This window comes from Phoenix dactylifera, chromosome 9 (genome assembly GCF_051530095.1).
Source record: "Phoenix dactylifera cultivar Ajwa chromosome 9, Ajwa_hap1_PhDact_Kaust_v1.1, whole genome shotgun sequence".
Classification (NCBI taxonomy): domain Eukaryota; kingdom Viridiplantae; phylum Streptophyta; class Magnoliopsida; order Arecales; family Arecaceae; genus Phoenix; species Phoenix dactylifera.
Window position 1 is genome coordinate 6,860,630 of NC_143198.1, and position 24,161 is coordinate 6,884,790.

Here is a 24,161-nt window from a genome sequence, read left to right on the forward strand (position 1 = left end):
AGGCCCGAGGAAAGCTCGGCCAACCTAATCACAATCAGATAGCTCAAAGAGCTATCATATAATGAAGGATAATTCCAATATTCAGATGAACACCAGACGGAAGCGTCCTGCATGTCCAACTGGAATACTGGACCAATTATCATCCATTTTAATGGGAGGCTATGACCTAGTTATCTATATAACTATATCATTTTAAGGACCTAATAATTTAGAGGATTTTAGAGAGACTGATAATTCTATATCCTCCCACTGACTGCACTGAGTCATATAGAGGACATAGAATTTCATTGGTCTATGGACATCTAAATCAGTCATACTGATTTCCTTATTGACATGGGTGAGTACCAAGTCTCAAGATATCTAAATCAAAGCTTGAACGACCACTTTGGCCAGGTAAGAGAGATCACGGGAGGGTTCCGCCATTAACCGTCTTTCCTAGACACCAACAGAGTTGGCCAGGAAAGAGGTAGCCCCAATTAATAACCGTAGATCCAACTTGCCTTAGACACCAAATGGTATGTCAAGTTGATTTAGATAGTCATTAAGAACTCAGGCTCGACCACTGAGCCACAATCAGATCCAATTGAAGTGTTTGGACATGATCAACAAAACTATTGAGTTTGATCAAATTAGAAAAATGAATTTAGTCTAATACAACTATTGATTCCAATTCAATTCTAACATTAGGTCTAACCTAATCAACTAATCTGATTGTGCTAACCCATGCCCCAAAATCCATGTTCAAATTTAAATTTTAATTCGAATTTCAAATTTTGAATTTTAAATCTTTATTTGAAATTCAAATTTTAAATTTTAAATTCAACATTTAATTCTTTATTAAATGTATTATGATCATGGATTCAAGGTGTCAATTTATTCCAAATATAAACAATTTATATTTAAACTTTATGGTCATAATAAATTTAAAACTGAAATTTCATAAACATCAATTATGCATAATTTCACAAAAATAAACTATTTATTTTATGATACAAATTAATCTCAATTTTGTGCTAGGACAACCTTTTCACTATAAGGGGTTAACCTTATAGCAGGACAACCTTATAATTCAGCACAAGATTGATATTTTATCAATAAATCTAGATCTAATCTAAATTTAAAAATTAAATCATGCACAATTCTAGATATTATAGGCCAATTCCATCGGCCAACCTGGCTCTGATACCAGTTGAAGGAAAAATATCCCGCAAAATCCGATAAAATCGGATGCCAGGTCAGAAAATCAGTTTTAAAATTTTATCTATTTATTTATAACAAGTATAAATAAATAACATAACTATATTATGTTTACCATACCTCAATCCCGCAGCGGAAGATGGTCAAGGTACTCAGGAACAGAATCTGGTACAGGGCCAAGTGCTGGATCAGATACTGGATCAGATGCAAGATCTGGTACTGGATCGGAAACTGGATCTGGAACTGGATCTGGTGCCGGATCTGGTACTGATGGATCTGGTGCAATGCAAGGCCCGGATGTACGGACCCTCTACTTCACACGCACGCCAAGAAATGCAGGAAGGTAGGATGATGTCTGTATAGTGCAAAAACCCTTTTGCAAATAAACCCTTGGAAGAAAAGAATTTCAAAAATTCTTTCTTCCCTTTTTTTTTTTCCTTTTCCTCTTTCTTTCCGTTTCCTTTTCCTCTTTCTTCCCGTTTCCTTTTCCTCTCTTTTCAAGCTACTCAAAAGATCACGAATCTCCCCTCTCCCCAGATCAAATCTCTAGCAAAGAATGAAGAGAACCCCAGCCTATTTATAGGCAAAGAAAAGGCTGAACCAGGGAAGAGAAAACGGCAAAAGGGAAGAGTGAACGCCAAACGTTTCACGATTTTATTGAATTTTTGAACCGTTTGATTTCAATTAAATCAGTCCTATGTTAAAGAGGTTTCAAAACCGAAGAGACACGTCTCTTCGGATCTTCAAATGGTAGCCGAAAGAGGGAAGATCAAGCGCCCTATGATGAGTTCGGAAGAAGAAGGAAAAAGCGGTCCACGGGAGATGATATGCAGAGAAATCGGTCCATGGACCGAGGAAGAAACCAGAACAACCCGTGTCATTAAATTTGAGGGGCAAAAATGTAAATTTTCAGACTTGACTTAAATGGGTTAATTCAAATGGGCTGAATCAAATGGGTTTGGGTCCATCATTGGTTCTAAACCAAATTGAAGACCAATTTGAAAGATTTTGGATCCGAAAAAATTCCACATGAATCTGATTCATGTGAACTCCAATTAGTTCAATTTTCGGATCAATCCAAGTCACACTTGGACTAGAATAAATATGGAATAAATTCTAATAAAATCATCATGAAACCCAATTACATTCATTTGAATCCAATTCAAAAACAAACTCAACAAATGAGTCCAAATCAATTTCAATTACATTAATTGAAACTTGATTAAGCCAGAATACAGACATAATTAAATACACATCCATGAAATTCAGTATGTACCTCATGTTCAGTGCTAGCTGAACATAGACAAAATCAAATCTCAAATGATCCACAATTTAATTCTCAATTAAATTGGATCAAGTCCTTCCAACTTAACTTGACTTATGTGCGTGACTCCGATAGGTTCGAACACTAAGCCGGTAGTACATGGACTACTCCATACACTAATCGAGGTGACCATCAAGCAATGATACCCGACGTCCGGATAGGTCGAATATGCAAAGCAACATTCAAGAACCTAGACGTATGGTTGTTGCATAATTCATCCCTATGACCTTCGATGCTCAAGATGACCTTAGAGAGGACTGTCGACCTCTGGGTCCGGTCATCCATAGTATATTTCAAATAATCAAATCAAGTGACCTATCACTTGGTTTACCCTGGCCAAGGTTTTACTGAATTGAAATACAGTGAGACATCAACTCCTAAAATCTGGAGCGGTCAATCCCATCTTGACTCATACACAGACTTCGCGAGTACTTGACTGCACCCAGCATCCTTCCGATCCCTGAATTAGAAATTCAGGTCATCCAGTGCCTAAGTACAGTGAGTTGCTTGCAAGTCACCGTGACAGTCTCAGGTCTAAGGGGTACTTATGCCCATACGTTTTACGAGCTAACTCCCGACAGTGGAGTGCTACGCAGGTGAGTCACTATTCAGTGACGATGTACTCCTACATCTCACCTGTATGCCATACAGTGTCTCCACACTCCTTGGTTTAAGAGGACAACCAACTAAATGGCACACAACGACCTATACTTGACCTATACTAAAAGATAATTAAAAGTAAAGAAATTTCTAAAGTACCTGACTTCGGTCTTTACTTGTGTTTGTTCATTTCTTGGTTTGAGTTCGGATTGTCACACTAAACCCTTTTTCTTGTGGAGCATTAGCTTATCTCGAGCTCCTCGGTCGATCTTTTTGGAGTTCAGCTCTCGAGGAATTCTGAGTAAGCTTGGTTGAAGGAGGTCCTAGGTTGGCCCGGGGTATCTCCTTTCATCTCTGGATTATAGCCCAGAGGCATCCATGGACTATGGTCCTAGAGGGATTCCAAGTGGGCTTGGTCTTCTGCTCATATCGTTTTCGACTTGAAGAGGTCGATCGGCACACTAAGCCTTCGGCACAGAGGCTAGTCTTCTGCTTGGGCCATTTTTGACTTGAGGAGGTCGGTTGGTATGCCAAGCCTTCGACGCCGTGGCCAGTCTCCTGCTCAGGCTATTTTCGACTTGAGAAGGTCGGTCAGTATGCCAAACCTTCAGCGCAAGGGCCGGTCTCCTGCTTGGACCATTTTCGACTTGGGGAGATCAGTTAGCACACCATGCCTTGGCGCGGGGGCCAGTCTCCTGCTTGGGCCATGCGCGAATTGAGGAGGTCAGTTGGCATGCCAAGCCTTCGGTGCGGAGGCCAGTATCTTGCTCGGGCCATTTTCGACTTGAGGAGGTCGATTGGCATGCCGAGCCTTTGGCACGGGGGTCGATCTCCTACTCGGACCATTTTCGACCTAAAGAGGTCGACGACATGCCAAGCCTTCAATGTAGGGGTTGATCTTTTGCTCAGAGCATCTTCGACCTGAGGAGGTCGATTGACACGCCAAGCCTTCAGTGTGGAGGCCAATCTCTTGCTCGGACCATTTTGGACCTGAAGATGTCTGCTAGCACGCCAAGCCTTCGGTGCAAGGGTCGGTCTCATGCTTAGGTCATTTTCGACTTGAAGAGATCGGTTAACATGCCAAGCCTTCGATGTGGGGGCCAGTCTTCTACTTGGGACATTTTCGACCTAAAGAGGTTGGTCGACATGCCAAGCCTTTGATGCGGGGGTCGATCTTCTACTTGGGCCGTCTTCGATCTAAAGAGGTCGGTCGGCATGCCAAGCCATCGGCACGAGGGGCATTCTTCTGCTTGGGCCATCTTTAATCTAAAGAGGTCAGTCGGCGTGCTAAGCTTTCGGTGTGGGGGCCAACCTTCTTCGTGGGCCATTTTCGACCTGAAGAGGTTGGTCGGCACACCAAGCCTTCGACGTGGGGGCTGACATTCTCATCTCTAGAGTACGATCCTAGAGAAATCTCTAAACTAAGATCCTAGAGAAATCCCAAGTGGGCTCGATCTTGAGGAGGCCCTAGGCTTCCTCGGAGTGTCCTAAGTTAAATATGATTGCCATAGTCTTCCGATCTAAAAGACAAACACAATAAGAAAATTTTTTATTGGAAATAAGTTCGGACTACAATGAGCCATACTGATAATAAGATAGACGGAGTTCCAAGTCCGTGGTATTGGGGTGTCGTCGGGGTGTTCCAACTGGTATGTCCCTGGTTGCTCTGCTTCAATTACTTAGTATGGGCCTTCCTAGTTTGGGCTCAGCTTTCCGAGCTCTCTTGGTCGAGATGCTTCGATCTTCCTCTAGCGGAGCTCGCTCGCACGAGGTGCTTGGGACCTCGGCGGGACTGCCAGCGATGGGGTTAATGACTCCTGCAGTCAAACGATTGTTAATTGGCTTCGGGGGCGGTGGATCGGAGGTTGAAGCGGGCGCTCTTCGGTCCTGCCGAGTGCACACATACCAATCGAGCAACCCGCATTGAATGAGTGTCTCGATTTCATCCTTAAGCTGGATGGACTCTTTGGTATCGTGGCCGTGATCCCAGTAGAAATGGTAGTACTTCTTCTAGTCTCTCTTGGTCGCCAGGCCCTTCATCTGACGTGGGGGGTGCAAGTAGCCTCAGCCTTCGATCTCCATGAGGATCTGGGTCCTCAGGATAGTGAGAGGCGTATACCTCTCAAACAAACTTTCAAAAAAGGCTCCTGGGTCATCACGAGCCCCTCCCGTGCAGATGTGAGACAATCCTTGGCTCTCTTTGTTCCTCATGCCCTCTCTGGCCTCCTTGAGGAGGTATCCCACCAACAAATTCCCTATGGAGGCCATGGCTTCCTTCACATTGTTATACTTGTCTGCCCATGCTTGTATCTCGGTAAAGTCGGAGGAGAAGCGCTTCTCCAAGGAGAAGAGAAAGCACGATGGCCACAGGCTGCTCTTCATCGCTAACATCACGACCGACTCATTCAGGTCGCAAACCTTCAGCATCGCCGCATTGAAGTGACTAATATAGTTCTTGAGGGTCTCTTTCTCCTTCTACTTGACATCGAGCAGCGCGTCTGAGCCACAATGCCGCTTTTTGCTAGAGACGAAGTGCATCACAAAGAGGCGGATGAGCTACTCGAAGGAGTAGATGGACTCGAGCCGAAGTTTCGAGTGTTAGCAATATATCAATTAAATAAACAATAAATCTATTAATTCAATTAATGGAAAATCTTAAAGGAAATAATATACATGCATATCATTCGGCATCCAAATAATTCTATTTTAATACAAAATAAATCTATTCTAGTACAAAATAAATCTATGCATTTAATAAGTCTATATCATAGAATTTCAAATCCTACCAATCTACTAATATTAAATTAAAAATAAAGGTAGAAGAAAGTAGCCTGATTGAAAGCAGGTCGAAGCGCGTAGACGCTGTCCCAAAGAAGTATTTGCCCCCACGTACGGGTCACCCGGCAATCCTTCTCGGAGATACGACGACCCTACAACCTCTTCTTCGGCACGTCTCGGAAGAAGTCAAAACGAACCCGATCGGACTTGCAGATCCAGCAAAGAACGGAATGAAAAGAATTAAATAAACTTAATAAAAATGTAAAAACAGAATTTGGAAGTGGCTAAGAGGGAGAAGAATTTTTCCAGAATTTTTCTACTGTTTTTCTCAATTTTTTTCGTGTGTCAAAAGAGATGAAATAGGGGGTATATATAGGGGTTTTACGCAGGGGCAAAAAGGTCTTTTTGGCGGACGCGTCCGCGCCTTCCGCAGACGCGTCCGCGCTCTTCACGCGAACGCTGGCGTGTTCCCATTTAAACCAAAAACGCCCGTTGGGCGTTTCCAATTCAAACGGTATTTCTCAAACGCGCACGCGGCCCGAGACCAGCCGCGTGCGCATTTAATTCCTTCTTTTGTTTCCGAAACCAAACGCGTAACGCCCGCTGGGCGTTACCTTTTTGTTTTCCCTCTCAAACGCGCACGCGGCCAAATTTCGGGCCGCGTGCGCATTTAAATTTTTCCTAACAATCCCCCACAAAAATTTAAATAATTTTAAAATCAAAATAAAATGCTGGATATCTTATATTATGTAATAGGTGTAGGTACCTTTCGGTTTGAACCTTCACTTAGTGACAATTGATTACATCTGTGGAGCCAAGGTGGTCTTAACCTTGAACCTCGGTCCATGGCTCAGATTAAATCAACAGCACACATAATATAGCCCGATCTGGGTTCTAAGCGGGTTGCGCTATTATGGCCATGCGCAGGTATCTATCATGTGCTTTTTAGGGAATCGCCCATTTTCCATAATCGCGGCCTCACGATTGCACATATAGGTGAGTCCTAATAAGGAAGCTAGCAAGGAAGCTCCTGCCTCTTGGGTCTCGGACTCATTAAGAGTTATACAAACGAACTCATCCTACCGCTTGCTTTTATGAGCACTAGCGCCATAGGGATGAGGAAAACATGAAATAGTGCTCCTCTTAGTCACACTCCGGTTTGTTTCTACCCATTGAACCTTTTAAGGTTGGGTTCCCACCGTGGTGATCTATCTTTATGGGCTAAGCCCCATCCCCCTCGACGACTCTAGAACTACTGTTCTAGACAAACCTTTTGTAAGCTGATCAGCTAAATTATTTTCTGATTTTACAAAATTCAAGGCAATAACATTATTTTTCAATTTATATCTCAATGATTTATGACGTACTTTTAAGTGCCTGTTCATTTTTACATTGGCATTTTCTTGGTTGCACTTATCTATTGCAGATTTACAGTCACAATGTAAGGAGACAGATGGTTGGTCCGACCACACACATAACAGAAACGAGCACCACCTTCCTCTTTCTTCTTCTTCTGCTCCTGGGATTGAATAGGCTTCCCATTATAGTGGTGGTTAGGGTTTCTAGGGTTGTAGGGTTTCTTCTTGAAATTCTTACGGAATGGTCGGTTTTGATTTTTCTTAGGAGGGGCCTCTACATTATATGCATTATTCTTGGGTCCAGTAGAGGTATTATTTCTGAGCCTATGCTGCTCTTCAATCCTAATGGAGTTTAAGACTTGGGTTAGGGTGAGAACTCCTTGGGTATGGCTCAGGGTCTTAGCAAAATCAGACCAGGAAGTAGGTAGTTTATCTATCAGACAGGCTACCTGGAATGATTCATCCAAATTGGTTCCATTAGCCCTAAGCTGGTGGATCAGGGTTTCAAATTCATGAATTTGGTCATTCATAGGCTTTGAGTCTACCATCCTAAACTTATTGAAGTCAGAGGCCTTGAACCTCTTTACCCCAGCATCATCAAGACCATATTTGCTATCTAGGGTGTCCTATAGTTCTTTGGCACTCTTGGCTGTGTAATAGATATCATACAGCCTCTCAGAAAGAGCACCTAGGATTCTATGGATACAATGATAATCTATCTCATCAGGTGTCCTAGAGGGTGTGCTAGTGGAGGCAGAATGTTCAGTGTTGGAAGAGGTAGTTGGGTTGGACCCGTTATCAACTTCGGTCGTACTTTCACCTATGGCTGAGATTAACCCTAATGTGGTGAGCCAGAATCGCATTTGGTTCTGCCACCTCCTAAAGTTATGGCCATCAAATTTTTCAGGTTTGGTACTAAGATGGTCACTAGTGTTTGAGGCCATAGGATCAGGGTTACAGAATAGTGACAGAAACCTGATTGAAAGCAAAAAAATCTATGTCAAAAGATTGCACTAATATTTATATTGAACTTTGGATGTCTAATTGATATATCCAAAAAACTAATAGCCAGATCAGCTCCAGATCGGTGGTGGAGCACTAGGCTCACTTAAGTACCAGCCTTTCTTAGGCACGTATGCCTTTTTGACAAGCTTTTCTTAGACACTATTAGTTAGTGGATATAATCACTAGAAATCACACAAATTCAATATTTAAAATAACCTAAATGCAAATTTAAACGAATTAACTAATTTTTGAATTTTTCGTTTGACCTTTCCGAATTAGCAATGATTGATTACTAATTTAGTAGTAGCAAATCAATTATTTTAATTGAGATCTAAAATGTCAATTTAATGAATTATATGTTATATTTGAATTATTGCTTTATTGAAATAATTGATTACTAATTTTATGGCAAATCAATTATTATAATTAAGATCTAAAATGTCAATTCAGCGAATTAAAATATTTATTTCTTTATTAGAATAATTTATTGAGATCTAATAAGTCAATTCAATAGATTAACTATTATGTATCAACCAATTTCCGAATTTTCCGTTTGAATGGGATCTGGAAATTACTCCTTGAAGAGTCCAAATGGAGGTATAATAAACCTCTTGGAGGTTAACCAAATTATTAACTCTTTAGAATAATCTATTATTAATGATATGCTAGCAAAAAACAATTATTGCAATTAAAATCTAATATGCCACAATTGTAATAAAGAATTTAATTAATTATATATTACTAACAAAAAATAAATACTTCTTTGGATTGTTAGCAATATATCAATTAAATAAACAATAAATCTATTAATTCAATTAATGGAAAATCTTAAAGGAAATAATATACATGCATATCATTCGGCATCCAAATAATTCTATTTTAATACAAAATAAATCTATTCTAGTACAAAATAAATCTATGCATTTAATAAGTCTATATCATAGAATTTCAAATCCTACCAATCTACTAATATTAAATTAAAAATAAAGGTAGAAGAAAGTAGCCTGATTGAAAGCAGGTCGAAGCGCGTAGACGCTGTCCCAAAGAAGTATTTGCCCCCACGTACGGGTCACCCGGCAATCCTTCTCGGAGATACGACGACCCTACAACCTCTTCTTCGGCACGTCTCGGAAGAAGTCAAAACGAACCCGATCGGACTTGCAGATCCAGCAAAGAACGGAATGAAAAGAATTAAATAAACTTAATAAAAATGTAAAAACAGAATTTGGAAGTGGCTAAGAGGGAGAAGAATTTTTCCAGAATTTTTCTACTGTTTTTCTCAATTTTTTTCGTGTGTCAAAAGAGATGAAATAGGGGGTATATATAGGGGTTTTACGCAGGGGCAAAAAGGTCTTTTTGGCGGACGCGTCCGCGCCTTCCGCGGACGCGTCCGCGCTCTTCACGCGAACGCTGGCGTGTTCCCATTTAAACCAAAAACGCCCGTTGGGCGTTTCCAATTCAAACGGTATTTCTCAAACGCGCACGCGGCCCGAGACCAGCCGCGTGCGCATTTAATTCCTTCTTTTGTTTCCGAAACCAAACGCGTAACGCCCGCTGGGCGTTACCTTTTTGTTTTCCCTCTCAAACGCGCACGCGGCCAAATTTCGGGCCGCGTGCGCATTTAAATTTTTCCTAACATCGAGAACTGGAACCAAGCCGCCTTGCGAAGAGTTGCAAGGAAGGCCTTGCAAAACATAGCTTCGGTGGCTCTATACAGCATCATGAGAGCCTTGAAGCTCTCAAGGTGATTCAGAAGATCCGAAGTGTCGTCGTACAGCTCTACTTAAGGTATCTTGAATTGAGGTGGGATCGGTTCCTTCAAGATTTGCCTGATGAATGGCGATTCCTATTTCTTCGATTCTCCTATCGAGGTCGGTATCCTGCTGGGGAGGGGACTCCGCAAGAGAAACGGGCGAGAGGCTCTGTACAAAGTCTCTACCAGAATGGGAGCTTAGAGTACATCGTTTCCCATTCCGGCCAAGAGTACTTCGCCGAGTACACCGACTCTGGCGAGATCACTCCAAATTTTGGTGTTGAGAGCGGTGGCTGACTAGGTGCATACGGTGCGCTCGTGACTGACAGTGGTGGCTGGGCTGGTCGGATTATAACTGGGCCGGCTTTGGTCATGCAACTGCCTATTGTAGACCTTAGACCGTTGCGGTCAACGCCTGCACCTGTTGAATGAGCAGGTAGAACTACTCATTGTCCACAGGTACAACGGGTTCTTTTGGCAGAGCAGATTTCGGGCTCTGTAACAACCCTAGGGAGGTCAGAGCGCGACATTGCGATACGTGCGATGCACCATGGGCTCCTCGTGACCTCATGCGAGTTGTCTCTCCCTTCATTAGATGTCGATGTAGCTGGGCAGGACCCTTTCTCTAATACCAATTATTGCACAGGATCCAGACCGAGGTCGGAACGCGACTTAGATGACCCTGCGGTCTATTGGAGTTGAGTTGAGCAGCCTGGTTGAGGCGTCGGGTGCTGGTGGCCTGCCAGAAGTTCGCTTGCCAAAAAGTTTTTGACAGAAGATCCTCCGATATCTAAATCAGAATAGAGATGCAACAACATAGAAGGAAAGGAGCCCAATAGAGTTTTGTTCTCTATGAGTAATATGGCATGCATACATGAGGTTCTCTGAATTTTTCTTTTATCTAGAGGAGTCGGATTTGTCGTTACTTCGGTTGATGTGGCGTACACTGATGGCTAGGTAACGACCAGTAATACAGACATGATATGAGAGCTAGTCTGTGTGGGCGGCGTGCGGTGCTGGTGGGGCGCAGGCCGTGGTGCTGCCACGACTACGGGTTGTAAGGCTATCGGTTGTTAGGACTGTTAGTCCTTATCGACATATGTTGATTATTCTTCTGAATTGATTGGCTCCTCAGCTGTCAGCTGATCAGCTCTTCGATCGGGGCCGAAGTCATTCTCTACGGTTTATGTTCGAAGTCAAGTCTGGCTCGAGATCAAGGTGGCCAATATTTCTATGCTCTATTCATCCCAACATCCTTCTAATTGACTAGATGTAAATTATGGTCTTAGATGGATGGGGATGGATTCTTCGCCCCAAGGAGAAGACATTTTGGTCGGTTCACAATTAAAGATTTAGGGATGAAGACGTGGCGCCAAGACCTCGAAGCTGCGAGGGGATGATATTTTTATGTGACGAAACTGCCCTCGTCGGTGCTCCCATGAAAGCTTGCGTGTCCCCCGCCGAGAGGCGGTCCATCCTTTGGCCACAAAAGGACGAGGAAACAGCCTGGACGAAGACTGGTCGGTGTCCTCGCCTGGGGGCATTCTCGTTATTCCAACGCGATCTGGGGGATTTTTCGCCATAAAAACAAAGGAACGGTACCCGGCGCTGGCGCACCTGACAGACTTGTCCTTTTTTTATTCTCCCTTTTTTTTGTCATAAGCTACCAATGCGAGGCTTAGATTTTAGACTACAGGGTTGATACGTTCAATAGTTTGAGCATTTCTTCAAACTAAAATCTATTAATATTATCTGTAGAAATGTTTGTAGTTAAAATTGTGGTTCTTTGGCAGTAGTTTAAATATCCATTCTATGATATTCAAATGTTTTCTAAATGAACCGTGACACTAGTTGGATGCTGCGAAAGCTTGCTTTGTCAACAAGACATGTTTCTTTTTTGTTTTTCTACACAATCAAAACAATAGGCCAAGATGATGCTAATGATGGCATGCCACAAGTGTCATTATGCTACAAATAATTTTTAGCTTAGTTATTACTCATTGTTATGATTTTAATCATGGAAGAAGCAAATTAAACTACAAACTTATGAACCTAGAAGGAAACAGATGACGCAACCATAGCACAACACATGAATGCCAATGCCTGCCAATTGGAATAATTCATTTCACCATAGTCATCCATCTCTGCATTTCGAACTAGTTCATACTTCTCATCCAAGGACTCCTGGGGGGAAAAATTTTGGATCCGTAGGTTTTATGGATCCATACTTTTGAAGACCCTGAGAAGATTTCCTGAATGATTGCTTTCTTCCTTATCAAGTGTTCTTGTATCAGTGTCAACAATGCAACAGCTAAGTTGATAACAGATAAACAATTCGACATGGATAATGGATAAAATTAGTCATTGGAGAAACAAAAAGAGCGATGTGCAGACTGCAAGATCAGTATATCTCACAGAAGTCACCAAAAGTATAAATAAGCCTAACCACGTCTTTATCGGCATCTTACATCTTTTTATCCTTCTATGTATTAGTGCTTTTGAATCGAGAAATTTGATGGTTAACGTGCTCTTTGTGGTTCATCACCAGGCAAATCATCTTCATCATGGTAGATATTCTCTGCCATCTGCCATATTTGAAGAATGTTATCTTCAGCAACACTAGCAATGACCCAGTCCTCGCAAGGATTCCAAGAGAAATCGGAGATCCTGCTAGTGTGGCCTCCATGAATAAAAAGTAGCTCTGGTGGGCCATCCTCTGCATCTTCTGGCGTTTGCTCCTCATCAATCCTGTAACAAAAATTACTTCAATATGTGCACTGTAAAGTCAAATGAATGAGGTACCATGTTACAGCAATTAAACATGTAACTACTATCTACATGACCTGACAACATTTACATGAATAAAGAAAATTTTGCTTTGATGGATGGACAGAATCAAGTAGAGCAAAGAAGGAAGGTGAAAAAGAAGAGCCCAAAATAAAGCTGAAAATGCATATAAAAAACAACAGAGAACCACGAAGCAGATCCACTCAGGCTAAATAAGCTCTGCCATAGCCCACTGGTGTAATTTTGTTTGTAACCTAATATCGGGAAAGGCATATATAGTTACAAAGGAGCAACCTAGAAAGCTATTTTAGTGCCAGGATGATAGCTTTTACTAAATGAACCTGAAAGAATATTTTGATTGCTATAAAAGCACAAAAAAACTCTCATTTTCTACATTTTTCAGGCTTCATTAAATCTAAAACAGTGGAAGTCAAAACAGACATCCACCTTGCATCCCACCATTTAGTGTGCCACATTCTGACCTCTCAATAAGATAAAAATCTTTGCAAGTCAATCCAAAGAGCCAAAATAATTTTCAGCAGCATGCCACTTTCTGGGTGTGAAGAAACATGTGAAATCAGAGACACACGGAATTCAACGTCAGAGTTACAGAAGCAAGGTTTGCTTGGATCCAGGACAAGAGAAACCTCGGTCCAACCACACAAAAGAACCTGAAAATTTCTTTGGGCTTGGTATAGGTGGAAGTGGAAGACCCTAAGGGTCATGGAAGTGGTGGTTTCCTTGTTACCAGGACACAAGAAAAACTTTGGTCTGACCACACAAGGGACCAGAAAGATCTCTTTTGACTTGCTAAGGTGATGAAAAAGCAATAGAGCAAAATATGCAGATGAATATCTAAAATAGTTCACTGATAGAGAATGAGGAAGAGATGAGTAGTGATTGATCAGCATGTCATATGAACTCTTGCACAAAATCAACAACGTGACTTGTGGAAGAATTGCCTGTCAGCTTCCTTGGAAGGAACACTGAAGTATGTCAAACTCCACTGGAGCCGACACCACAGTGCTTGTTAAGAATCAGCACTCCACCAGAAAAAGAGAAATAAACACTCCAAGACAGACCTCAAACTTATATTAGCTTTTTGTAAAACAGTAAAAGTGAATATAAGACTGATATTTAGAAGCTCTAGGGCATCCCTACTGACCTAAGACTCTTGGAGACCATAGAGCTCCTAAACATTAGAAAAGACACAAAAACAAGATAGAGTTTGGCCATGCATTGTCATCCTGACAGAAAAGAAAAGGCAAAACAACAATTTCTGGCAGTTTGAGACAGTTCTGGGGTAAAACAGCATTGTCTCCATCAGCTCTCTTACTCATATGATTCTTAAGCCGATGAAAGTTTATCAAATAGTATATAACACTTAAAATAGCTGAGATAGATAACATTTATAGCAAAGTCCTGTGAGAATACCTGCTAAGGTCCCACACCATAAGCCTTCTACCAAGACAACAAGAAGCTAAGATAGTCTCATTCGTTGGACTCCACCCAACTTGGAAAACCTGCTCCCTAATCATCAAGCAAAGTTGCAAATGACAAGAGAATTTATTTCTATCATCAAATTGAGATATACAGCAAATCAATGAATGGAGTAATTATACAATATAAAACTTTATTTACTTGTGACTGTCAAAGGTGTGAAGAGAAGTACTGAGCTTGCGGAGGTCAAATAACTTAACAGTTTTATCAGTTGAACCTGTTGCTACAACCCACTCATTAAAGGGATTGAACGCTAAGCAATTAACCTGCATGGAATCATGGTTTGGAAGTCAGGGTCATTGATTTGTATGTCTTGCAGTTATCGCCACATAAATAATTATAAAAAAAAGAATATAACATAATATCTGATGCAACAAAGTGTTAGATAATATCAACACAAGGAGAGTGAAATAAGTATTGCAAAATAAACAGATAGTGACAGGGAACAATGTTAAAGGCCCCACATCTTTTCTCCAAAATGGAATTATGTGAAATGCTTTTATATTATCAGAAAAGACCATTCGAAAGAAAGATCTCAAGAAGGACAATTTTGCAGGTTTCCAACACTAACCATTAATAGTGATTTAGGTTGAGATGAATACTTTATTTTTTAAAAAAAATAGTATTGATTCATAAATTGATCCCTAAAGCTCACCTTGCTGAGATGGGATAAGGCATGTTTTTAGAGGTCTAAGTTTTCGTGCATAAAGCAATGTTCACTACCACTAGAGCAGTCTAGCTTATTCCATTATCTACTCTTTTATGAGTCACCTGTTGATAACTCAGTACAACAATATATGATAACAATAAGTACAGTCACGATTGTTCAATTAGATGATAGTAAACATATTTGAAATATTGTACTTATCTGACTATTGAAGACTATGTTAATCATAACATTGTATTATTGTAATTGATTTCTTTAAAGGCTATATGTGCATGCAAACTTTGAATTCACAAAAAGAGAAGGGATAACTTTGCATGGTCTTACAACAGGACAATAGATTAAGCAAACAAGTAGGACATCAACCCCTTCAGAGATTTCAACTTCTCAATATCCAATATGTTGATGGGAGTGCAATTGGATGTTATTTGGTCATTAGTAATTCCTTGGTCCAAAAGAAATGTAAACAGGGAAAATAAAAAGGTACAAAACCTTTAAACGCGAGGCAGACAAAGGTTGCTAGTCAAGCACAGACTGCACCAATATATTTTAATGATACAGAGTGGACATATATAATTTGTGAGCTTGAAAGTTCAACTTGCATGAAGATAAAACACAAGGAGGTTATTCATTAAGCATATTTTTGACAATATGTTTATCCTTCATAAAGCATTTTGGATTCACGATTTACATTGCCTAGGAAAGAGGCAAATTAGGGCTCCTAAACAATCAAGGCTGCCTTACAGCTGAAGGCAAATTAGTGATGCTTACAAAAACTATTTTGCAACTTTTAGATGAAAGACATTTTTGAGAATCACCTTTCAGGAAGCAGAAGCAATGGCAAGCACATCCTTGAGGGGGAGAATGGGGAGTTACAAAATCTAAAATTGCCCTATACTTCCATTTCTTCCACCAGCCTGGTTGTGGATGAATTAACACAATTGATAATTACTTTTCAGCTGGTTTCATTAAAACTTGTCAATGAACAAAAAACATTCCTTCTAGAAGTGCTGTGAGCCTTAATATCCTCAAATTTATACACTTAATAACCAAGACATAAGAAACATTCATTATTCCAGATATTGATATCAGCTTGCTATATGGTTTAAATAAAGTTAAAAAAATATTTCTTGTCATTGCTCATCTACCTGTCTTGAAGAGGAGAATACTTAAAGCCTAGAGAAAGTAAAACTAATCCAGTAATGATTAAGCAATCAAGTCATTACATATTGATGGAACCATCCCAAGTATGTGCTGGAGTAGATTATGGTGCCAAACAAGGTGTTTAAGAAAATTACAGAAAACTATGAAGCTTTCTAGTTATTCCAGCAGGAATAGAAGAGAGCAGAAGATCAATGACATTTGTAACAAATTCTTCTTTAACAACTCCTACAACTGAAACCTATATATAAAGGTATTCAATCAGCATCAGTTCATTCAGATATCTACAAAGTCATTCCATGTTGAGTATAGACCAATGGAGAAGGATGACTGATTTATCCAATTTCAACAAAATCTCTTTCAACATAAAATGTCTCACTAGATACCTCAGAGGCATAACGAAAAGAGGGGATAGAGTTATATGCTTAGTTATTTATGAAAAGGAGGGAAGTTGCATGATCATAATGATTTCTAATTGACTAGCAAAATCTTGATGCTGATAACCAGAAGGAGGCACCACTAGCAGCAGAATAACATAATCTACTATAAACTGGCATTTACAATGAAGGGATATGAAAAACACAATGTTGATTAGTTATGTCAGAGGGGGTAACATTGTTATAAATCAAGACACTCACCTCACCTTGATGAGCAACCACTGACTGAATTGGCTTGTTAGCTGTTGGTGTACGAAGATCCCATATACGCAAATAACGATCATCACCAACAGAACCAAACAGGTATTCATGCCTCAAATGCCAAGCAACATCTTCGACAACACCTACATGAACCTATTTTCCAGAACATCAAGAGTTCAAAATTCAAAATTATTCAAAAGAGTAACACCACTTCAAAGGTATTATACCAAAATAAGTGACACTTCAAGAATCGTTGGTGACTATGATATACTCAGTATAACAAAGTACAGATAAAAGAATATGAGGAAACATGTGATGCCTTCTACCTCTATTGCTATTTGCCCACGCACAAGAGCCTTTACATTTGTGAAGATGAAAAATCATGATAGAGGATGATATATTGCTCAATTACAATAATCAGGTTTATACATTTGCAAGATATAGTGGTAATGTGCCACCACCAATCTTTGAACATTGGACCTCCCCAAGGGCAAGCCCTTCGGAGAGGGCTGCCAACTAACTGAGCTAACAACTATCAGGCAGGATTATTTACCACATAAAATTCAATCTCTTAAGGGTTCCATACATAGTTTTGTAAAAAAAAATATGCTCACTAGGGAGCACATTTGATTGTATCACAAATTTAGCTAAAATAAGTGGTTGGGCAGAAAATGACAAAAAACAAGTTTTATTAAGTACCATTTACAAACTAGATGATTTTAAATTCTCATTATGTGAACCATAAATTTCAAAACCTATTGTGTACATCTTTCTCCATCCTCACATGACATGAAAAACTTAAAATCCTAGTTGCTACATCTTTTTAACAGCACAGCAATGCCAAGCAAACTATAAGAATAGCTGAAGTCTTATTTACCTGAGTCAGGATTGGGCATGGGAGTAAATTCAAATGCAAGAGTAAGAAAGTGGAGCCCACAAAAAGTTTTAAAGAAAGTACCTAGGAAGTGGGTACACCAATGATGTTTTTGAGTTGATATGGGCCCTAGTCATGAGCTTTTGGCTATTAAGATCAAGCATATAATAATGTTCTAAGACAATAGACTATGAGATTGCTCAAAAAAATAGACTATTAATCAAATAAATATAAAGACGAAAACTTGTTATGAGATGCCCCATTTGTCCAAATCATTCGTAATTTCCATCATCAACCCATTATTAACATAAACCTTTTAAAAGTAAGAATTTTGGCTCGGACCTAGAATAAACTGGAACACCAGATTCATCCCATATTTTGAATCATCTCACCAAAATTCAGCCCATTTAACTTCTAACTGTAAGTGCCCAATTCTAGCAAACACCATTGGCAATCCTTATGCATTTACTATCTTTTCGAGCTTATGTCGATAATCATCAAACAACAAATAAAGCAAGATCCTATTCTCAGTTGACTCTTGGACTTCTACATATACCAATAATTTTCGTTGTTCACGTATCATCCACACTTGCAGCCCTACGAATCAATTACTTAATTTCTTGCCATAATCTATTGCAAGCATCAGCACAATGGCAAGGTTGCTCCATTGTGACATGGACGTCATAGGTTTGAAACATGAAAACAGTCTCTCCACACATGAGGGTAAGGTAGCATTACATCTGACCATCCCCAAATCCCACAATGGTAAAAGCCTTGTGCAGTAGGCCACCCTAATCAGTTATATGCTCCATCTCTTCAAGTTACACTTAACCTTCTTTATGATTTGCCTCTGAATTATATCATTAGTAGCAAAGTGTAACTGAAAATTTTTTAAGGTAGATTAAAAGAATGTATACGAGCAAACAAAGGATAAAACATGTATACTATTAGCAAAACTCAATTTAGTATATGTGTAAGAATCTAACCTTAAAAATCTGAACAGCATCAAGAACCTTATTTTTAGGTGTCACATGAATGTCCCAAAGGCATATTTGAGAATCATCAGAACCACTCAGCAAATGGCCTTGGTTTAAAGGGCTCCAAGATAGACCATATCCTTCAGAAATGTGACCCCTCAACCTCAAATCAGGATTGCATACACCATCTATAGGAGGCTTTGATGGATGCTTGCTGTAATCAAAAACATAAACCTCTGCACTAACTGTCTTTGTTGCAATTATAAAAGAATTTTGAGGCATATAACGAGCTCGGTTGACCTCTCCATCATGATTTATCTGCTGAATTATTTGCACCTGCATAATAAAAACAAGTTTGAAAATTACATCAGAAGCATTACCGGCACTTTGTGCATCATACAGGAGATTCTGCCATATCAGAACAGTCAATACCCTATCAATCAGCAAGAACTGCCAAAAACCTAATCTCTGAAAGCACATTCCTGAATATGAGTAAAAAATGGAAGCTCCCATATAGGTTCGTGACTTTGTATGCAAGGATTTTTGATCAGTTATTTTTGACTGCTTGTTATGATATAACCAAGCACAATAATGAATTAATAAAAGAAAAAATGTTTAATGAAAATAAAAAAAATATTTAATGGAAAAAAATCCGATGCCATCCCATCTGAAAACCTAAAACGCGAAACATGAAAGAAAAGAATCCAATCTCTTCTAATATCTAATCCAAACTCAACACTTAAAATAATGCAAACGCTACTCTAAATCTAAAAAGAAATAATAAATCAAAAGGAAAAAAGGAACAATTTTTCTCTACAAGAAAAAAACTCCGGGAATCCAAATCGACCAAACCCTCGCGTCCAAAAGCATCAGAAAACAATCAATCACTGCGAGAACATAACACTGATCGAAGAAAGGTAGAGAAAAAAAAATCACCTTTCCACTGGCGCAGCCGAAGCCACCGATCTCGCCGTGCTCGTCGTCGTACTGGCGGGCGTCGTTCTCGGCGTCCTCGAGGAGGAGCTGGACCTGGGCGATCATCAAATGGTTGGGCTCGTTGTCGGAGGTGTGAGTCCCAAGGATCATCTTCTGCACGGAGTAGTCCTTCCCGGGGGGCTCGTCCCGTTCGGGGAGCCACTGGACGGTGAGCGATGGCCACTCCAGCGCGTGGGTGATCACCAGATCGTACAGGAACGGCGTGTTCTTCTTCCAGATCTTGTACTCCTCGTTGATCAGCCTCTCCTCGATCTCGCTTCGGAACTCCTCCTCGTCCTTCGCCATCGCACCTCTCCGCTTCCTTCCTTCCTTCCTCCCTCTCGCTCGGCTCTTATATCTTCGATTGCCTTTTCTGCTGGGCTTCTCTTCGGAGACTCGCTGCGCTTCCTTTGTTTTGATGGGAAGAAGCGCCGGGATTTTGGCGGCTGGTTTGAATTCTGGAGGGAGGGGGAAATAAATGGCGGAAGGGGAGAAAGGGAGCGAGGGGGGGGACGAGGAGGAGAAGAGGGTTTATGTAGAGCCCAGCGAGGGGGAGGGAGAGAGATGGAATTAAGAAAATGTATAAGGTTAGTTTGGTCATTTGCTAAAATGGCATTGATTACTTGTTTTTTTTTTTTTTTTTTTGGTGGAACGGCAATTTCATATTACTCTAACGTGAGTACACCTTGCCATATCAGAAGAAAGCAAAAAATACAGTGGGGGCGGGAGCCCTGCTGTGGAAGTCCAACAAAAGTCCCCTGAATGTCGTGCAACGTAGGAGGCGACCCAGTCTGCCACACTGTTCGCCTCCCGGAACACATGCACTGCCTCGAAGTCGTCCATCTCTAGGGCCAACCTACGGGTCTCCCGAATGAGAGGATGTCCATCTCCATATCTATCCGCACCCTGAATCCAGTCGATCACAATAGAGGAATCCCCCTCGAGGTGCACCCGCCTAGCGCCAAGCACCCGCCTCGCATAGGACACGCCCTCCCAAGCTGCCCGTAACTCAGCTCCCACTACAGTGAGTCCAGGCGTATATCGGCCACCCGCCACTACCAGCCGTCCAAGATGATCTCTGATGACAAATCCAACCCCGCCGGACCTACCCTCTGATGCCACACTACCATCAAAACTCACCTTGAGATAGCCGGGGGGTGGGGGCACCCAAGAAGCAAACACAAACCTGGGCGCTAGTACAGCACAATGAGTACCCCAGATGTCCCTAGCCGTCCCGGGAGGACACAAGTCGAAGCCGGAAGAAACCTCCCCAGCCTGAAGAACAGCTCTGTCCACCACCATCCTCGTCGTGAGCCTCCTGCCCTCAAACACACGTGCATTCCGATCCAACCAAATATGGTAGGCCAGATATGCTCTAAGTATACCCACCTGGGCGAACCTAGGACTCCGCAAGGAAGCCCGCAGCAACTGTAGCAAATCCTGTGCCGACTCCACAGAACTAGGAAGAGGAACAGGTGACCTCGTCCATATCTCCCTAGCCCTGGGACACTGCAGGAGGACATGCTCAATAGTCTCCACGACATCAGTGCACAACACACAAAACTGGGGAATCCGCACTCCCCGCCTGACTAGCACGCTACTGGTAGGTAGGCAACCCCAGGCCACCTTCCAGATAAAAAGTGCCACCCGCGGATGGATACGCATCCTCCAAATCCATCTCCCCTCAATCTGCCTGACTGGCTCCCCACTGAACAGTACCATAAGATCCCTAGTCCGCACCTGTGACCGCCCCGATGGTACCCAAATCAACCTATCAGACTCACCTCTGGAGGGCACCGGAATAGCCAAGATCAACTCTGCCAACTGCTCCCCAAACACCTCTCTGACCAACCCCTCCCTCCACCTGCCCTCATCTGGGAACATCAAATCGCTGACCCTGCGTCCGGCTAAGCGACCGGAGTCCACCATGGTGGGCAAGCGGCTGATCGGCTGCGCCGTCACCCAACAGTCCTCCAGCACATCAATCGAGCATCCATCGCCAACAGCCCATCTGATCTCCGACAGTACCGCCCCCGCTCTGGCACACATCTCCCTCCACACTGGAGAGTGGTGACGTGCTGCTCTCCCTCCAGGAATCAAAGCTCCATACTTGGCCCTCAACAACGAGGACCACATGCAATCGGGCTCCATAACAAATCTAGCGACATGTCGCGCCGCTAAAGCCCCCCGCCTCACCAACAAAGACTGTACCCCTAAACCACCCCTCCTTGTAGACTGACACACCACCTCCCATGCCAGCAAATGAATGCCATCTCTACCATCCTGCCTCCCCCAGATAAAACTCCTAAGGAGCTGCTCAATGGTCCTCAACACCGCCACCGGGATAAATGAAGTAGAAAGTAGATAGGTAGGGATCGAGGAAAGGACTGACCGAACCAGCGTAATCCTCCCCATCATGGATAGTGAGTGCCTCTGCCAACCCTCCACCCTCTGCCGAATGCTAGCCTCCAAAAAAGTACAATCCCTGCCGCGGAGCCGCCGACCAGACAGCGGAACCCCCAGATACCTCAATAAGCCATCCTGCTCTGTCACCCCCAAAATCTCCATGATAGAGTTCTTCTCCTCTAGTCTGGTCAACGGGCTGAAGCAAACTGCAGATTTCGATAAATTAACCCGTTGACCTGATATAGCACAGTAGTCCCGTAGAACCCTACCCAGCACTCGGGCATCCTGTCGTGTCGACCGGGCCAGTAGCAGAAGATCATCCGCAAACAACAGGTGAGAGATCGGGGGAGCATCCACTGCCGGTCTATAAGCATCCAGCTCCTGAGAAGATACAGCCTGATGCAAGAATCTGGATAAGGCATCCGCACAGATAATAAACAATAGGGGAGAAAGCGGGCATCCCTGTCGCAAACCTCCAGACGACACAAAGAAGCGGGAGGGTGTGCCATTCACCAAGATGGCGAAAGAAGGAGCCCTGACACAACCCATAACCCACTGAATCCAAATCTCCGGGAAGCCAAACACCTGCAGAGACTGGTGGACAAAGTCCCACCGCATCCTATCATAGGCCCTCTCCATATCAAGCTTGACCCCCATCAAGCTCCTCCTCATCGGGGCCCTCCCCAGATCAAACATGAACTCCTGAGCTATCAAAACATTGTCGGAGATACTCCGACCACCTATGAAAGCACCCTGCTCCAAACTAATCAATCTCGGGAGTAAATCCCTCATCCTGACAGCAAGAATCTTCGCCGTTGCCTTATACAAAGTGGAACATAAGCTGATCGGTCGAAAGTGACCCGGCTCAGTAGCATCCTGCCGCTTCGGAATCAAGGTGACGAAGGTCTTCTGCCAGTCCGGTGACATCACAGCTGTGGTAAAGAACTGCTGTATGGCCGCCGTCACATCCTGTCCCACCACCATCCAGTACCTCCGAAAAAACAACGGTGGAAAACCATCTGGTCCAGGTGCCTTCTCCCCCTCAAGAGACCACACTGCCGCCCTGATCTCCTCCTCTGATACCGGTCTAATCAGTGCCTCTGTCTCCTCCTCCGACACCCTCACAGTAGGCATCGGCATCTCCACTCGACTCCCCCCATCCAACGGCTCAGTCCACCTCACTCTAAAGAAACTCTCCATAATCCTCCGGATCGTGTCCGGGTCCTCCGACAGCTGTCCATCCTCTCTCCTGATGACTCTGATCCTGTTCTGATTTCTTCTGATCACTGTCGCCTGATGAAAAAATCTAGTGTTCCGATCTCCCTCCAAAATCCACTGGACCCTGGACTTCTGTCTCCATAATGTATCCTGCTGCCTGAGTAGGGAATCATGCAAGGCCAAGTGCGATCTGAGCTCCCCCATCTCCTCCTCCGATAACCCTCCCATCTGTACCTCCTGCGACTGTAATCTGTCGATAGCCGCCTCCTCCTCCTCTGTTCTCCTGAAAATGTTCCCCACCTCCTCACGGTTCCACCTACGCAACCGCCTCCTAGTCAACTCCAACCTCCTGGACACCCGATACATAGCGTCACCCCTCACTGGGGTACTCCATGCCTCCCGCACCATATCCCAGGACCGTGGGTAGCATAGCCAGAATTTCTCAAATCTGAAGGGGGATCGAACAGGGATGTGTACCTCAGTGCAAACCAACAGTGGACTGTGATCCGAAGCTATCCTCGGCAAATGTCTAACATGATGATCAGGAAAACTCTGGACCCACCCAGCTGTGGCGCAAGCTCTGTCTAGTCTCTCCCACACACGTGCCCGTCCCTGCTGATTATTACACCATGTGTACCTAGGGCCCGTGAATCCCAAGTCTATCAGACCATTTGAAGTAAGAAAGTCCTGAAACTCCTTAATCTTCCTTTCATGGGAGAAGGGTTTACCCCCCATCTTATCCTGAGGATCAACAATGCAATTGAAATCACCCGCCACCATCATAGGATAACCCTGATTAATCATCTGTGAAACCTCCTCCCACAGAGTCCTCCTCACCCTATTTGATTACTTGTTCGAGTAGGGCTATGAACGAATTGTAATTCCCTACCCGACTAAATTTAACCATGTAAGTTAAGAATGTTTATTTTCTTGAATTATGTTAAAA

At 42.5% G+C, this 24,161-nt stretch overlaps 2 protein-coding genes across 2 annotated transcripts; both read right to left on the minus strand.

The window, feature by feature from the left end:
- Nucleotides 1-12,335: 12,335 nt before the first annotated feature.
- Nucleotides 12,336-20,096, minus strand: LOC103710495 (histone-binding protein MSI1-like). The gene is made up of 6 exons (XM_008796218.6): nucleotides 19,553-20,096; nucleotides 18,626-18,952; nucleotides 16,766-16,918; nucleotides 14,444-14,568; nucleotides 14,237-14,332; nucleotides 12,336-12,763 (listed from the first exon to the last, which is right to left on the minus strand). Exons 1-6 carry the CDS (start codon nucleotides 19,895-19,897, stop codon nucleotides 12,535-12,537), a joined length of 1,275 nt encoding a protein of 424 aa, XP_008794440.2. The 5' UTR covers nucleotides 19,898-20,096; the 3' UTR covers nucleotides 12,336-12,534.
- A 155-nt stretch (nucleotides 20,097-20,251) lies between these two features.
- Nucleotides 20,252-23,995, minus strand: LOC149752802 (uncharacterized). The gene has a single exon (XM_089925424.1). The coding sequence runs from the start codon at nucleotides 23,993-23,995 to the stop codon at nucleotides 20,252-20,254; it is 3,744 nt and encodes a 1,247-aa protein (XP_089781550.1).
- Between the last annotated feature and the right edge of the window lie 166 nt (nucleotides 23,996-24,161).

Bases quoted from the DNA above. Each gene is read 5' to 3' on its own strand.
- LOC103710495 (XM_008796218.6), bottom strand. From the start codon at position 19,897: ATGGCGAAGGACGAGGAGGAGTTCCGAAGCGAGATCGAGGAGAGGCTG. The intron at 14,333-14,443 runs GTAAATAAAGTT...CTTGATGATTAG, and splicing joins CACACCTTTGACAGTCACAA to GGAGCAGGTTTTCCAAGTTG. The intron at 12,764-14,236 runs GTATTCTCACAG...TTTTTGTTACAG, and splicing joins ATGGTGTGGGACCTTAGCAG to GATTGATGAGGAGCAAACGC.
- LOC149752802 (XM_089925424.1), bottom strand. From the start codon at position 23,995: ATGGTGGCGGGTGATTTCAATTGCATTGTTGATCCTCAGGATAAGATG.